The 17,430-nt window shown below is 52.5% G+C and overlaps 1 protein-coding gene across 2 annotated transcripts; it reads right to left on the bottom strand.

Annotated features, from left to right (window-relative positions):
• Window positions 1–252: 252 nt before the first annotated feature.
• On the bottom strand, window positions 253–14,726 carry QPRT (quinolinate phosphoribosyltransferase). 2 transcript variants are annotated; one of them, XM_045543361.1, is made up of 4 exons: window positions 14,475–14,726; window positions 1,486–2,021; window positions 800–979; window positions 253–730 (listed from the first exon to the last, which is right to left on the bottom strand). In XM_045543361.1, exons 1-4 carry the CDS (start codon window positions 14,485–14,487, stop codon window positions 524–526), a joined length of 936 nt encoding a protein of 311 aa, XP_045399317.1. In that variant the 5' UTR covers window positions 14,488–14,726; the 3' UTR covers window positions 253–523. The 2 variants fall into 2 exon arrangements, with proteins under 2 accessions (XP_045399317.1, XP_045399318.1); XM_045543362.1 differs by having other exon boundaries at window positions 800–931; window positions 14,475–14,719.
• Between the last annotated feature and the right edge of the window lie 2,704 nt (window positions 14,727–17,430).

The following is a 17,430-nucleotide window of genomic DNA, read 5'->3' as shown; positions in this document are numbered from 1 at the left end:
GAAAAACAGAATGGCTGTGTTGGGTACTCGAAGTGCAGCTTCTACTGAAGGTGCACGCTTTTGCACCACTGTGAAGCCAAAAAGTCGTAAGTTGAACCATCCCAAGTCAAGGACCCTCTGTATGTACGAGAGGCATGCACAGGCCACAGTGGCTTCGTGGGGACAGCAGCCTGGCTGACAGTGACGGTGAGACACCGTTGATTCAGGGTGACTTCTGCACACGTGAAAAAAATGTGCATCTTAGAATAAATGAACTATGATAAGTTTTAGCATTTACTGATCACTTACTATATGTTAATTACCACTCCAAAAACTCCAAGAGGTTAATCATTCATTAGTCCCATTTTGCAGATTAGGAAACTGAGGTGAGCAGAGGTGAAGTCAGCCCCGCCGGGACACACGAGCAGTAGGTGGCAGAGCTGGAGTTGAGCCCAGGGTAACGCCAAGTGTGCCCTGCTGGCCAGTGACCTCCAGGGTGCCGGCAAGCCACGTTAACCCACTGCCAGTGTCATCTCCTTCGGCCTTAGGACTGGGGAGCGTGGGGCACTTCAGCAAACAGCTTGAGGGAGAAATCGAGGGCCGGGGCGGCCTGGGTCAGCATCCCCAAAGAGATGACATCGATGTGGGGCCCACAGAACTGAGGGAGGTTGCCCAGCGTGACGCCTCCGCTGGCTTCCACGGCCACACTCGGGAACCGGGCCTTCAGCGCGGCAGCCGTGGCGTGCAGCTCCTGCAGGACACGAGCCAGGGCAGTGAGAGCCCCCTGCAGGCCCCTCCCCGGAAGCAGAGCCCGCCTCACCTCCGGCCTGAAGTTGTCCAGCAGGACGAGGTCGGCCCCTGCCTCGGCCGCCTGCACCGCGTCCCGCAGGCTGCTGCACTCCACCTCGACCTTCAGCGCGAAATCGGCCGCCTGCCGGGCGCCCTGCACCGCCTGCCGGGCAGCGGGAGGGCGGTGGTGAGGCCCGGATGGCACCTGGCCCTGCGGAGCAGGGAGCTGGGACCAGCATTCAAAAGGCCCCAGATGGTCGGTGAGCTTGGGGTCCATGAGGAAACCAGATATTGGGATGTTTTATATTAGGTTATGCCACGTGAAATTACCACACTTGTGGGTGTAAAAACGGCCACATGTTAGCAATATTTGGCATTTGGACCTGAGTTCCATTTGACTCAGAATATTAAAACCAGAAGGATCTCCCAGGACACTGCGCAGATGGGGAAACAGGTGCAGAGGGCTGGAGTGATCAGCACCGGCTTCCCAGCGGTTTAGCCTTTGTTCTTGAACATCATCCAAGGCGAAGAACAAAGAGAAGGAGCAATCCAGCCCCGGGCTGCAGAGGAGGCAGCGAGGGAGGAGCCTGGCACCCTGACTCCAGCCCCCGGCTCTGCACCAGGCTGGGGGGGGAGGCCTTGGGGATCTGGTGGGGGAGGGCGTGAGGAGGGGAGGGCTGGGCCAGGGCCAGGGCAGGGGCTCAGTAGGACAAGTACCTTCTCCACACCACCGGCTGCCACGACGTGGTTGTCCTTCACCATCACCAGCCCTCCCAGGTCATAGCGGTGCGCGGCGGCCCCACCCACGAGGAGCCCGTACTTCTCCACCAGCCGGAAGCCTGGCGTGGTCTTCCTCGTGCCAGCCACGTGCCCAGTCCAGCCGGTGCCCCTGGCGGCCTCTACAGCAGCTGCAGCAGCGCTGGCCACACCACTGCAGCGGGCCAGAGTGTTAAGGGCCACCCGTTCCCCCAGCAGCAGGCAGTGGGCAGGGCCCCGGACCTCAGCCACCTTGGCCACTGGCACCAGCTTTGATCCCTCAGGGAGGAACCAGGAGACCTGACAGCTGAGTTGGGCAAAGATGGCATCGAAGAAAGGCCGCCCTGCCAGTAGCCCGGGGGATTTGGCCCACAGCGCAGCCTGCGAGGGGGCTGCCCCCGCGACCCAGGCTGCGTAGTTGAGGCCTGGGCAGTCCTCCCGGAGCCAGCTGTCTGCCAGGGCTGCCAGCGTGGTCGGAGGCAGCAGGAGTGCCAGGCCTGGGACGGAAAAAGAGAACAGCTACTGTGCTTGGCTGCCCCTTGCAGTCAGGGCTGACGGTCAAAATATGTGACCATCAGTTAAACTGGGCACTAGCCCATTGAGGTGAAGATCTGGGGGTCCCAGGAGAGGGACTGCAGCAGGAGGTGGGCCCCATGAGCTGGACAAGTTTGCTTTTCTGTTTTGTTTTGAGACAGAGTCTTGCTCTGTTGCCCAGGCTAGAGTACAGTGGCAGTGTCATAGCTCACAGCAACCTCTAACTCCTGGGCTCAAGCCATCCTCCTGCCTCAGCCTCCTGAGTAGCTGGGACTACAGGTGCGCACCACCACGCCTGGCTAATTTTTCTATTTTTGCGTAAAGATGGGGTCTCACTCTTGCCCAGGCTGATCTCGAACTCCTGGCCTCAAACAATCCTTCTGCCTCAGCCTCCCAAAGTGCTAGGATTACAGGCGTGAGCCACTGCGCCCAGCCATAAACATCAAATAATTTTTAGTATAAACATGTCCAAGGTGATATTTAGTTCATATTCATACTGAAAAATTATCTGTTGTTTATCTGAAATTCAAATTTAACTGGGTGTTTGTATTTTACCTGGCAACCCTAGTGCTTGGTCAACAGCTGTATCAACTAGAAGAGAGGTATTTCAGTATTTTCACAGCACACGCAACCGCCCGGCGCGCGCAGCCTCCAGGGCGCCCTGCGGCCGTTCCAGCCTTGCCTGCGGGGACCCACGGAGCGGCCGGGGCAGAATGTCAGCTTGTGTGGCTTTCATCCTCATCTTCTCTACGGCACCCAGTATTTTAAAGCCGAAGTTCAGCTTTTTAAACACAGAGTCTGAGGACCACAGAGGAAAGGCAAATCGGCCACAGCACGCCGGCAGCAGAGTCCGCCGCGGCCGGGCGTCTGTCGCGTCTGCTTCGCGCTCTGCCGCCAGCTCCCGCCCACCAAACTGTCACCTCTCTAGAGATGGAGGCTGCACGAGGAGGAAAGAGCACGTGAAACTGGGTTGGAGCCCTGTTCTGGGAGACATGGAGAGTCCTTTGCCTGTAAAATAAGGGTCATGGACGTGGTGGTTTCCAAGGTCGTCAGGCCCAGAGTGCAGCGGCCAACCGCCCTTCACGACCGCCGAACAGGTGGCCGCGCGGGACCAGACCCGTGCGACGTCGCCGCCTGTCGGCCCGGAGAAGAACTGCCACCTCCTGGGCACCTGCTTGCGGCGGACTTGGCTTCCGCCTTGAGGGCCAGGTGCTGGGTTGGTACACACCCCCCACACAGACACACACACCCCCCCACACGCAGACACACACAGACACACACACACACACAGAGAGACACACACACACACAGACAGACACACACGGACACACACATAGACACACACACACACACACCCCCACACACAGACACACCCCCACACACAGACACACACATACACACCCACACACACACACACAGACACAGACACACACACCCCCACACACAGACACACCCCCACACACACAGACACACACCCACACACACACACAGACACACACAGACACACACCACACACACACACCCCCACACACAGACACACACCCCCCCACACACACAGACACACACAGACACACACAGACACACACTCCCCACACACACACAGACACACACAGACACACCCCCACACACAGACACACACACACACACTCTTCTGGTCCAAGTTGAAGTTGAGGCCAGATATTCTTGCTTGCTCTGCTCTCAGAAGTCGCTCTCTCATCTGACCCTCCTCCCCTGAAGCCAAGCACCCAACCTGCACCCTCCCGCCCCGCTTCTGAGCCGCAGTCCACAGTGACAGCCCCGGGCCCTCCTTCCGCACACGCCGTCCCACGTCTGCCGCGCAGGGCTCCGGTCCTCCGTGGAGAGCCAGCCGCGCCCAGGCTGGGCACCGGGAACAAAGACCAGACATGGCGCCTGTCGCCCTCGCTCTGCCCAGCTAGGGAAAAGGCCCGTGACCACACAGCAGCGATGCAGACCCCACCCCAGCGCACCCCGTGCAAACTAGGTGCAGTGCTTTCTTCTTAAATCGAATTTGAATCCTTCAGCTGTTAAGCATCAGATCAGCTAACCATGATACACCCATGCAATGGAATTCTACTCAGCATTAAAAAAGGAACCAACTTCTGATACACACAACAACAGGGACGTGTGTCAAATGTATTATTCTGAGTAAAAGGAACCAGATTCAGGCCGGGTGTGGTGGCTCACGCCTGTAATCCTAGCACTCTGGGAGGCCGAGGCGGGAGGATTGTTTGAAGTCAGGAGTTCGAGACCAGCCTGAGCAAGAGCGAGACCCCGTCTCTACCAAAAATAGAAAGAAATCAGCTGGACAACTAAAAATATATAGAAAAAACTAGCCGGGCATGGTGGCGCATGCCTGTAGTCCCAGCTACTCGGGAGGCTGAGGCAGGAGGATTGCTTGAGCCCAGGAGTTTGAGGTTGCTGTGAGCTAGGCTGATGCCATGGCACTCTAGGCCGGGCAACAGAGCGAGACTTTGTCTCAAAAAAAAAAAAAAAGAGAACCAGATTCAAAAGGCTACAGTCTATATGATTCTATTCATGTGGCACCAGATCAGTGGTTGCCTAGGACATGGGAGGGGTTGACCACCAGGGGCAGCACAAGGGACTTTTTGGATGTGACAAACTGCTCTGTATCTTGTCTGGGGTGGTGGCTGAGCAACTGATGCGTTTGTCACCACTCATAGAACTGCACACAAAAAAGGATGAATTTTACTGCCTGTAACTATACTTCATTAAATTTGCCTTTAAAATAAAACAATAAAAAAGTACATTTGAGTGGCTCACTCAAAGATTCTCTCCTTGATGAAACTCTACTCAGGCTCCCCTGAACTCTTTTTCAACTAGGTTTGGGCTCCTGTGTTTGCCTCTGCATTGTCCAAGTTTAGCAAGAATCCTGCTAAGTCAGTTCAGCCAGAACCCCCCATCCTCTGTATCTAATCACCCTCAATATCTGATCGGGCCCCTCATCCTCCACCTTCCCCCAGGTGATGTCTGATGGCCCTGGCCTGCCTTCAGCAAGACTCCTGCTAGGTTGGTTTAGCCAGAATCCCTCTTGCCCCTGACCTTTCATCTTGGTAATTTTTCACCCACTGCCCCCACCCTGCTCTTTGGCTATAATCCTCACTTGCCCTTGTTGTATTCGGAATTGAGTCCAGTTCTAACCTACTGCAATAGTCCCAAATAAAATGTTTTCACTGCTGTAACTACTGTCCAACTCTGGTTTTCTTTGATAACTCTCCTGCTGAAAACCCCACTTTCATGGCATTAGCTCCAGCTCTCTTAACTTCTTTCCATCTTTCATCAATTCTTTTGACAAATTCTTATTTTCTTTTTCCTTCTTTTTTGAAGCCTGCAGCACCCATTATTCCCAGGCAATCTGCCATCCAAGTACTAACCAGGCCCAGCCCTACTTAGCTTCCAAGATCACAGAAGCCCAGGCGCGTTCAGGGTGGTGTGGCCAAGATGACAAATCCTTCTTAGCACCTACTTTGTGCCAGCTGCTAATTGCTGGGACATGCTGCTGACAGCATAGCCAGTTCTTTCACCTCTCGGGCCTCAGCCTACGCTGTTCCAGTGTTGTGCCGCTGCCTGGAAGCACCTTCTCTTACCCTCTTACCCTTATCCTCAAACTTTCCTCTGTGGGGTCTTCTCTTAACATCCTTAGCAGGGTCCCTCACAGGCCCTCCCCCCAAATTAGACCCTAGGCTCTCTTAGGACCCCGTTGTCATACTCTGCAGATGTTTCCTCTCTAAGAGCAAAGGCTGTATCTGTCCACTGAGTTTTTCACTCCATCCCAAGTGCTAGCACACTGAATCATATAATTTTTCTGCTTTTCTGGGTCAAAAACAGTCAAATCTTGGCAATTTTATATTGTTTAGTTTAATAGTATGTGCTCAATGATACTTATCCCATCAGAGAAGCCACGTAGCAGAGTGAATCAGAGCCCAAACTCTGGGGCCACACACCTGGGTTCCAATACTGGCCCTGCCACTTTTTGCTAAGTGATGGTGGGCCAGCAACTCAGCCTCTCAGGGGCCTTAGGTTCCTGGCCTGTAACAGGGTAATAGTAATAACAATGACCTCATAGGGTTGTTATGAAAATAAAAGAGTTTGTATTTTGCAAAACCCTTAGGAACACTGTCTAGCACAGGGTGGGCGTGTTTGCTAAAGAAATGACGGCAGCATTTCCCAAGCGTGGTGGGTGTATGGGAGAAGAAATGACTAAGTGTCCCCGAGGGAGGATGAGTGTTGCTTGCCAGGCAGAAGTGTGAGGTGGGGGCAGGACATTAGGGCTGACGGCGCAGGCATGCAGGGCTTGAAAGCACTCTCGGGGTGTGTGGGGTGGGTGTGTGCGGGATTCACAGGACAGAGGGAGGGAGGGGAGGCTAAAGGGGCAAAGGACTAAACTACTTAGTTGACAGACTTGGCCAGATCCCAGGGGCCATCGTAGAATTTTAAGGGAGGGTATGACATGATTATGATTTTGTTCCAGAAGGGTCACTGCAGCCACCAACTGTCAAAAGAAGGCCAAGGCAATTGGCCAGACAAAAAGGGATGAAGAGCCAGGTGCGGTGGCTCACACCTATAATCCCAGCACTTTGGGGCTGAGGGAGGAGGATCACTTGAGAATCCTCAGGATCCTCCTCAGCAGGAGTTTGGGACCAGCCTGAACAAGAGCAAGACCTCGTCTCTACACAAAATTCAAAAATTAGCTGGGCGTGGTGGCTTGTGCCTGTGGTCCCAACTACTTAGAAGTCTGAGGTGGGAGATCACTTGAGCCCAGGAGTTCGAGGCAGCGGTGAGCATGATCACTCCACTGCACTCCAGCCTGGGCAACCGAGTGAGATCTTGTCTCTAAAAAAATAAATAAAAATTGAAAAATAAAAAGGATGAAGACTTGAACTTCGCAGTTCGATAGGGCAAACGTGAGAGCTGTTTCTGAGGGAGAATCTACCAAGATTAGCAGCTGATGAGCTGTGGAAGCCGCAGCCTCTGTCCTGGGTAGCTGAGAGCTGGCAGCAGGACGTTGTTCTAAGAGAGGAGCAGTTCTGGCCGGGGAGGGGACAGCAGGAGGCGACTGCTCTGCGCCCTGTGGTGTGCGAGCAGCACACACTGCCATCCTCCTATGTGCTCCCATCTCGAACTCACCGTAAGGGATTCTTCCCACTTCACAAGTACAGAAACTGAACCTCAGAGAGTTCCCCAGGCTGTGCCCTGGTGACACAGCTTAGCAGCAGCAGAGTTGGGGGAAGAATGAGTTTAGTGTTGCAGAGATTAAGGTCGGGACTCCAGCAGGAGAGGCAGGTGGTGCTGTCCAGAGGGTGGGCAGGAGGACGGCTCTGGAGTTCAGGAGAGACACCAGGAAGCGTCAGCAATGAAAGGACAGACAAAAGTGTGGCCATCACAAAGAGAAGCAGCACCAGCAGTGGGTGTCTGGGAAGGAGAAGAGGGTTTCAGGAAGTCAGGTGTGAGCAGAAGCAAGTAGAAGGAAGATTGAAATGGACTTAGCAACTTGGAGGCCTTTGCCAGAGCAGTTTTGGTGCTGTGTGGTGGGGACAGAAGCCACGTTGTCATGGGCAAGGAGTGCATGGGAGGTGGGGAAGTGGAGGCAGTGGTTGAAAACCACTCCTTTTAGGAGAACTTGACAAAGCAGGGCCTTCAACATGGGCTGCATGTTAGAACCATCTGGAAGCTTCTCAAACTCTCGGATGCTCAGGCCTATTCCAGACTAATTGAATCAGAATCTCTAGGAGGTGGTTCCCAGGCATCCAGGTTTGGGACGAGCCATGCCCACACTGCCCCATGACTCAGATACACATGAGGGTTAAGAACCAGCGCTCACTAAGACACATATGGTGCCTCCGCTGACGTGACACGTCCGGAAAAGGCAACTCGACAGAGACAGACAGCAAATTAGTGGTTGCTGGGGGCTGGGAATTAACTAAAAATGGCACGAGATCTTACTGGGGTGATGGAAATATTCTGTGGTGACAGCCACACAACTCAGTAAATTTACTAAAAATCATTGAATACTTAAACAAACAAATAGGAATCAGTGCTCTGATGAAAGGCATGAACCATTTTGCAACCCTTAGTGAACCAGTGGATCCAGGCATTGAGCATCCAAGGCCAACATCAAGAAGAAAGACAAGCCCTGGGCCAGTGGCTCACGCCTGTAGTCTCACCAACTCAGGAGGCTGAGGCAGGAGGATTGCTTGAGCCCAGGAATTCAAGACTAGTCTGGGCAACAACATAGCAAGACTCATCTTCTTAAAACAAAAAAGAAGAAGAGGAGAAGGAGGAGAACATACCACCACCTGTGAAGCCAAAACAGCTAAACCTGAGTCAGATCAGACTTCTGGAAGGAACTCCCAACTTATAAGAAAATCAGAGGACAGAGGCACATGTTAAACTACAAAATGGGGATACGATACACAAAATTCAGACCCTAGAAAACTCTACCAGAAAATAGATTAATTTCTTCAACAAATAAATTGCAAGGAAAACAAAAGATTAAAAGAATCTTAAAACACATACTAACCAGTCACAATGTGTGGGTCTTCTTTGGGTCCTAATTCAAACAAACAAACTGAAAGCAAACTGGAGCATTTATATGAGACAATTGAAAATTTGGACACTGGATATTTGATAACATCAAGAAAATTTTTAAAAATTTAACTGTGACAATGGTACTGTAGTTGTAGTAAAAAGAAAGGGTCTTATCTTTAAGAAAAAAACATGCTGAGATGTTCATGCATGAAAGGATTCAGGGGCTGGTTTGCTCTGAAACGCTGGAAGGTCAGAAGCACAAGCATGGCGGGCGGCTGCCCAAACGCTGGTGGTGTTGGGCTGGGCGAGGGCTACACAGGGTCGTGATGCTTCTCTGTCTACTTTTGTGTGTGTTTGAAATTCTCTATAATAAAAAAATGAAAAAATGTAAGTAAGTAAAGGAGAGAGAGAGTCCCCACTTGAGGTAGGATCAAGGAGAGTTTTTTTAGGGTAGCGTACATGAAAAAAGCAACAGTGTTTCTTTTCTATACCCTCACTCAACACAGAACACTTCTGTGACCAGACTGTGGGTTTTTCCCACATCAGCCAACTCCCTGACACTAGCTGGGTGTCCTGCAATTCAGCTCCGACCTCGCACGAACCAGAGTTAGGGCCCCGCAGAGTAAGGGCTCAGTCCCACAAGACCGCCCTGCCCCAGGTGCCAGTGTCAAGCAGTGTGCTCCCAGGTGACACACAACTTCTGTGTGACTCGGCTACAAACCAAAGGTTCTCACAACCCTCTCCTTGGGTTTGATCATTTGCTACCGCAGCCCAGAGAACCTAGGAAAACAATTTTCTTACTAATGGCAATTTATTACAAAGAATATTTTAAAGGACACAGGTGAGCAGCCAGCCAGAAGAGATGCACAGGGCAGGTGCGGGCGAAGGGTGGGGGCTTCCGTGCCCTCTTTGGGCCCCCCATGCTCCTCACAGCACCTCCACATGTTGCACAAGCTGGGAGGTCTCCAAACATCATAACTCAGGGACTTTTATAGAGGCTTCGTCACATTGGCACCGTTGATTATTAACTCAATCTCCAGCCCTTCTCCAGCCCTATGGCTGAAGGTTCCAAGCTCCTATTTAATAATCATGGCTTGGTCTTTCTGGTGTCCAGCCCCCATCCAGGGGCCCACCAAGAGTTGCCTCATTAGAACAAGACACTCTAATTGCCCGGAAAATTCCAAGGGATTAGGAGCTCTGTGTCAGGAACCAGGGATGAGGACCAAGATATATATGTCTTATTATAAGTCACAATGTCATAGGGTAGGGCAGTGGTTCTCAACTTCGGCTACACAATGGAATCATCTGGGGAGCTTTGCAAAATGTTGATCCCCCCCACACCCCCGGGCCCTACCCCTAGAGATGCTGATATAATTGGTCTGGAATGTGGCAACATAATTTTAATTTGTAGAAGAGTCGAGAGATTCTGAGCTACAGGAAGAGAATAATCACTACCATAATTGGTGCTTCCATATGCCAGGCACTTTCCACACATGTCAAAAATCCTACCTGCAGACCCTCAAGGTAGGTATCATCGTAATTATAGATGGAAAACCCAGGCTCAGAAATGTAAGGAGAGATTACCTACAGAGCAGAGCTAGGAAATGCTAAAGCCGGACAATGATAAACAGACTCAGCCTTCCCTTTCTGCAGCTGGCTACTTTGACAACCTCACGGCTGCTTCCACTCCCACGGGTCACCCTCTTGCCCCCTTCTTCAAGATCAGTTGTTCTGATCATCAAATGTAGAGGTGGAATGTTGCACGTTCCATGTTCCATTTGTGAAAAATAAATAAATAGGCTGGGGGTGGTGGCTCACGCCTGTAATCCTAGCACTCTGGGAGGCCGAGGTGGGAGGATCGCTCGAGGTCAGAAGTTCGAGACCAGCCTGAGCAAGAGCGAGACCCCATCTCTACTAAAAAAAACTAGAAATAAATTATCTGGACAACTAAAAATCTATATAGAAAAAATTAGCCGGGCATGGTGGCGCATGCCTGTAGTCCCAGCTACTCGGGAGGCTGAGCCAGGAGGATCGCTTAAGCCCAGGAGTGTGAGGTTGCTGTGAGCTAGGCTGATGCCACAGCACTCTAGTCTGGACAACAAAGCGAGACTCTGCCTCAAAAATAAATAAATAAATAAATAAATAAATAAATAAATAAATAAATAAATACATCTGGTTTTCTTTAGGCTCCAACTCTCTCATACATTTCCAACAAAAGGGATTCCTGTGGGTAGCTTTGAAAATGCAGGGCTCTCCTAATTCGCAGCGGTTACTGAAAGGCACTCCAGACAGAGGAATGCCGCTTTGGAGCTGCAAAAGGAAAGCCGCCCAGAGGGCTCATCCGAGGAGCTGCTGCAGCCGTGGAGGGGACAGCGGCACCCACCCTGTCCCGTGTCCTGTCCTGGTGGTTGCATGTGTAAAAGTTCTTCCAAGATGCCTGGACTTTAGAGATTATAGCTTTATCCTGTGGGGTGTAAGCCTGATCCCTCAAGATGATATCTTTCTAATTGATCGCCCAAAGTTAATAAAGCTCTAATAAAATTGGCATCTCTGTTTCTGAGAGTATCGAAATATCTTGGGATAATTTCTGTACTTATTCTCTCTTTACAAATAATGTAACGGGATACACATAACAAACGACGCTGGCAGGACAGGTGAAGATTGCTCTCTTCTGGCACTTCTAGATTGTTGGCTGATTTGTACTGTGTTTCTGCGCTACCCCTAACTTACATGCCGGGTGACCTCAGGTGAGTCGCTCTCCTCTTTGAGTGTCAGTTTCACAAGGAAATCCTGGGGCTGCTGGGAGGACAGAATGAGCCAATTCACACAAAGCGCTGGGCCAATGCCTGGCCAGGTGTCTGCATGCAGGCGTCGGGCTCTGGCAGCGCCGCTCTTCCGTTTATTTGTTGATTCACTCGGCAAACACCAGATGGAGACAGAGGCTGGTCAGCACCATGGCTTCTGGCTAAATGTTCTTTTCTTTCCCCCTTCAGTTCCCAGAGAAGAGAAATGACCTCCAAATAGGGCCAAATGCGATCGATCGGCCATTACACAAGTGGTAGAAGGATCCGCAGAATTTCAGAGTGGGGAGAGATGACCTGTCGCTAAGCTGGGAAAGGTCGTCTCAGAGAATAGGCTGGAATTTGACAGAGGGGCGGAAAGCTCGCCAGGCAGAGAATGGGGGAGCACAGGCCAGCCAGCAAAGGCACAGGAGCACATGGAGCTGGCGATGCCCGGCCATGGGCGTGGGGAAAGAAGGTTGAATCGTACAGCAGGGCCAGACAGCAGGCAGTGGATGAGAGGAGGAATCAGGGTTCTGCTCACTGGGCAAGGGGAAGTCACTACAAAATTTTGACCAGAAGTCACTTGCATCCTTCAAGAACCCTAAAGGATGCAAGTTGGGAGGCTGTTGTAAGGGCCTGGGCAAGAAGAGCCGAGCGGGGCAAGCTGTAAGGGGTGGGCTTCCGTCCCAGGGCCAAGGAGAAGGCCACACCACTGGATTCCTCACCCAGGGACACTCAGACTGGCTCTGCCACCCCACACTGGCCCCAGGCGGACCACTCTGCCTGTTAAACAGCAGGTGTGGACACGGGTGAAGGCAGCAGATGCCTCCAAACAGGCTGCTGCCGCTGGGGGAGGAGAGGGTGGGCACAGAAAGGAAAGAGGGTCGGGTGATGCCTCAGGGGTACGGCCAGAGGACACACGGCAACTGTGGATTTGGGGGCATGAGGGAGAGTGAGCAGTCAAAGGCAACACTGAGGTTTCCAGTCTGAGTAGGAGGATGGGGAGGCAGGAACAGAAACAGAGATGTCAGAGAGAGGAGCTGGTGGCAGGGGAGGACTTTGAGTTTGAGGTGCCAGAGAGCTATCAGGTGGAAATGGACAGTCAGGGATTTTAAAAGTAGAACTGGGGCCAGGCGCGGTGGCTCATGACTGTAATCCGAGCACTCTGGGAGGCCGAGGTGGGAGGATCACTCGAGGTCAGGAGTTTGAGACCAGCCTGAGCAAGAGTGAGACCCCGTTTCTACTAAAAATAGAAAAATTAGCAGGGTGTGGTGGCACACACCAGTAGTCCCAGCTACTCGGGAGGCTGAGGCAGGAAGATCGCTTGAGCCCAGGAGTTTGAGGTTGCGGTGAGCTACAATGACGCCACTACACTCTAGCCAGGGTGACAGAGCAAGACTCTGTCTCAAAAAAAAAAACAAAAAAACAAAACCAGAATAGGAACCTGGGGAGGTGCCAGAGATACAGACATGAGGAACCGACAACATCACCAGCAAAACTGTCACCATATGGTCTGTGTGTGCCAGGCCCCTGAGATAATAATGCGTGTCATCTCACTGAATCCTCACCACTGTTCACACTTTATCAGTGAGGAAACACAGGCACAGGGAAGCTAAGCACCGTGTCCGAAGCCACACAGCTAGCAGGTGGCAGGGAGGGAACTGACTCTGAGGTCATTTCTGAACTACCCGGTGGGCCGGGCGTGGTGGCTCACACCTATAATCCCAGCACTTTGGGAGGCTGAGGCAGGTGGCATCTCTCGAGCCCAGGAGTTTGAGACCAGCCTGGGTGATAGAGTGAGACTTTGTCTCCACAAAAACAAACAGAAACTACTGGGCAGGGAAGCCACAGAAGTGGGTGTGTCCATTGATGAACGTCCTTGACATTTTGAGGTTTTCATTTACTCTTTTAAGAATCTGGATCTGATGAAAATTACAGATCTCCTTCCCAGAAAAGTGCATAACTATGTTCTCACAGAGACACACAATTTCACATACAAATTTGGGGTTCATGAACTCCCCCAAAGCCCATCCATGATCCCTCAGTAAAGAAACCCGGCCCTAAAGGAATCAGATCAAGGTACCTCAACATCTGCTAAGGTACCTAATTCTCACCACAGCCCTGCAAGAACAGCATCGTCTCCATTCTCCAGATGTGGACACTGAGGCCCCTACAGGCTAAGGAACTTGCCGAGGTTCCCACAGCTGGCGAATAGCAGCTGGGATTCAAATCCAGGTGGTGTTATTTCAAAAGAGAAAGACACAACTGGGATTGAAAGGTCCCCTGGGTGCCACCCTGCAGGGGACCCCCAAGAGCTGGCTCCACAGCCAAAAAGAAGGGCCAGGTGTGTGGGGCCAGCAGGCCCTCCAAACAGAGGCAAGGTCAGAGGCTGGTGAGAGTCCCCAGGGAGAAACTGGAAGAGGGAAGGTGACAAGGCAGGGAGCTTGAGGAAGGGCTTCCTGTGCCCCATGCCTCCTGTCATCAGTCCTCCCCACAACCTTGAGAGCAGGGGACTATTACTGTCATTGTACCAATGCAAGGAAATGAGGCTCTGAGAAGTCAGGGGCCTGCCCAGGTCACATGGCCTGTCCCTGGTGGAGCCTTTTGACTCCAGAGCCAGCCTTCTCTGGCTCTGCATGGGGCCTCCAGGGACTCCCAGGACTCAGGCCCCTCCCCCACCCAGCCACTAATGGCCTGGGACTTTGCCTCTGCTGCTTCTGAGTGGCCGGTGAGGGCCAAAGTCCAGGGCTGCCCCCTGTCCAGCCTCCCCCGTCCCCCGCCCCTGCCTCCAGGGGACGCGGCCTCCCCTAGGCTGTTCCTGCCCTTTCCAGGCCTCAAGCCCCTTTCTTCCCCAGAGCTTGCTGGGGACCCAACATAAAAGGAGAGAGATGAGAAGAGGCCTGTGGGGGTTCAGCGAGGTTGGTGGGACACGGGGTGGTGAGAGCGTGGACGGGGAGACCAGAGGGGAGATAGTCTCCCCAAGGGCAGAGGCAGGTGGGGTGGGGAGAGAGCCAAGGCAGTGGGGCAGACGGGGGTGCAGGGACACTGGGGAGAGTGCCCCTTTACCTTCAGCGTCCATGGTGACTTGGGGCTGTCAGGGCTTGTGTGTCCACTGCTCAGGTCCAGCGCTCTGAGAAGCCAGGCCGAGGGCGGGGGTGGGACTGCTGGGGAGGAGGAGGGGCCGGGCGGCAGCCAGACCAGCCCTTCCCCCTCTTCCGGCCTCCCCCCTGCCTCCCCAGCACCCTCGGGCTGTCCACACCTCAGTGTGCTGCCCTGGCTCAGCGGACGCTCTCTGCTGCGAAGCCCCAAGGCCTGTCTTCCCTGGCGCCAGGCAGCGAAGGGAGCTGGAGGCCCTGTTCTCTCCCCACCCCCAGCCCTCCTGGCCCTGCCCAGGGTGGAAGAATGTGCTCCCTTGTGAGGGCTGGAACGCCTGTGGCGAACTGGGACAGTCACAGGCCTTGGAGCTGGGTTCAAATCCTAATTTCATGCTTTTTGATCTCAAATACCCTTTTACCTTTCTCTGTGCCTCAATTTCCTTAGCTACGAAACGGAATAACACCTACCTTCATGGGCTCAACTGAGAATCAGCTCAGAGAACTCTGCCAGGGACACAGAGTCAACTAATTAGCACCCAATTCCTTCCCCTTTCCCCTTCCCAAGGAACATTAAGGGCACAGGTAACTCAGAGCTCCGTTTCTGAACAGGAAATCTGGGAAACGGCCAGTAGCCGGTACGGGTCCTTCAGACAAGTTCCTGTCCAAGAACCTCAAGGGCCTTCATTTTTCATTGGAAATCTCTTGCTAAAGTCGCTCACAGGGACCACTGGTTGCCAAACCCACTGGCATCCTCCCAGCCTTCTCCCGTTTCTTCCTCTGCAGCACTTGCCTGCCAGGACCGGGCTGGGTACGATGAGCAGGCACCCAGGGTGGAGAAGTCAAGGGGCGTCACCCTAGGCTCACTCTCACCCTCGTCGCACCTTGCTTCCCTCATTCCAGTCCTCTGCCTGCTTCTGCCAGCCCTTCTCCAAATTTTCTTCTCCCTTTTTTCCCCAAATGTCATTTTTCTCCTGGTCCATCTTTTGAGGCTGTTTTATGCAGGCCCTTCTTCCTACATCCGCCCCCCACATTTTGGTGTTCCCACAGTGTGGTGGGCACTGTGTCTCTTTTCCTCCTGGGAACCTTGCTGAACTACATTTCCCAGCCTCCTTCGCACCAAGGCAGCCACGTGACTGAATTCTGCCCAGTGGGGTGTGGGCAAAAGTGAGGCCTGCAGTTTCCAGACCTGGCCCATGAAAGCCTTCATGTGAGCCCACTCTCTCCCCGGCCCATCAAAGGCCTGGAAGAAAGAGAGCGCCACAAAGTAGAAGAAGACTGGGTCTCTGGATGACCTTGTGGAAGCAAGAAACTGTTACATAAGCAAGTAAAAAACTTCTCGAGTTTTACCGCCGAGATTCTGGAGTTGGTTCTTACAGCGGTCAGCCTGCCCTGACTATTACATTAAGATTCTCTCTACAGTCCTCTCAGTCTACGTAGTGGATGATATAACTGATGTATTTATCCATCCATACTGTTACTTAAATTGCTATCTATAGCCAGATGACTCTTAAATCTCTATCTCCAGCCCTGAGTTCCCTCCCAAGCTCCAAGCCTCTGTTTCTAACTATCTCCAAAATATCCCTCCTAATAGTTCTAAAAATGAACTTACTGTTTTCCCAAAAATTGCTCATCCCCCTGCATTTCCAGACAATGATGTCAGCATCTCGAAAGTCTAGCGTCCTTCTTCTTATCACCTCAATAGCCAATTAGTTCTAAAATCTTTTTCTCTGAATAAATCTATTTCAAACCTGACCTCTTCTTCCTCTCTGGGCCAGACTCCTGCCATATCTCACTTGGACTAGAAAAAATGCCTTCATCTTGGGCTGCGTTTCCTCAGGCATCTCTTGAATGGCAGGGTTAACTCAAAAGACAGACCTGATCTTGCCATATGTTTATTATACAACCATCATCTGTTCGTTTGTTAATTCATTTATCTTTCCATTCAGTAAACACACTCTAAGTAGCTGCTGCCTGCTGGGCCCTGGACTCTGGAGTTGAAAAGAGGCCAAGTGGCTTTGGAGGGGCTCACACTCTAATAGCAAGGGACGCGCTCACATCATTATAGCCGATTACTCATGCTGTCACACCAGGTGCTGTAGGAGTGGAGAAGAAACACTAGGTCTGCTTAGGGTGGGGACAGCAAGGGCAGCTTCACAAAGCCGGTGACATGTGAGCTGAATCTTGACGGTTGAGGACGAGTTGGCGGGAAGTCAAGATGTGCGTGTTGTGGGGCCAGCTGGGGGTGGCTGGCTTCAGGCAGAGCGTGTGCAAAATGCAGGGGCGAGTATGTGGCTCTCTCCATGGCCAGCACAGCGTCTGCTCCGGTTAAACTGGGATCTCGGCAAGGGTGCAGCCAGGCTGTTCTGATGCCACAAGCTGGGCAGGCAGGCTCTGAGCACCACAGGGGATTGGTGACACAGGCACCCACCGACAGCTCATTATTGGGAGCAAGTAGATTGTCTCCAAAATGCCCTCGGGTTTCCATTGTCTAATGGCCCTGCCCCCAACTGGTCCTGCCCCAAACTGGTCCTACCCAGGAACTGAGCAGGCACCATTGTTTAGGCTCTTCCACCTAAACATCCTCTTAGGGTTAGAAAGTTTCCTCTCTACTTTTGTTCAGGTCTGATTTTACTTTGGGAATTTAGAACTTTTTGATTGTACTCCTCTCTTGTTTTGTGAACAGTGATCTGCCTCCTGGCACAAAGTCTGAGCTTGGCAGCTCAGGGATGGGGTCTGTTTCTGGGTCCCTCGCCAAGCAGGCTCAGAGCAGAGCTCACGGGAGTCACCTGTGCGGGCAGCCCCCAGGTGGCCCATCCTCTCTCACCAAGCTTTGCCTGACCAACCAAACTGGGTCAAGGGTCAGAAACGGGGATGCAGAGGAAAAGTGAGTGTAACTGCACATTTTCAGAATGAAACGCTCTTAGAAC

This window comes from Lemur catta, chromosome 2 (genome assembly GCF_020740605.2).
Source record: "Lemur catta isolate mLemCat1 chromosome 2, mLemCat1.pri, whole genome shotgun sequence".
Classification (NCBI taxonomy): domain Eukaryota; kingdom Metazoa; phylum Chordata; class Mammalia; order Primates; family Lemuridae; genus Lemur; species Lemur catta.
The sequence above is the reverse complement of the archived record's forward strand: the minus strand, read 5'-3'. Positions and strand labels throughout refer to the sequence as shown.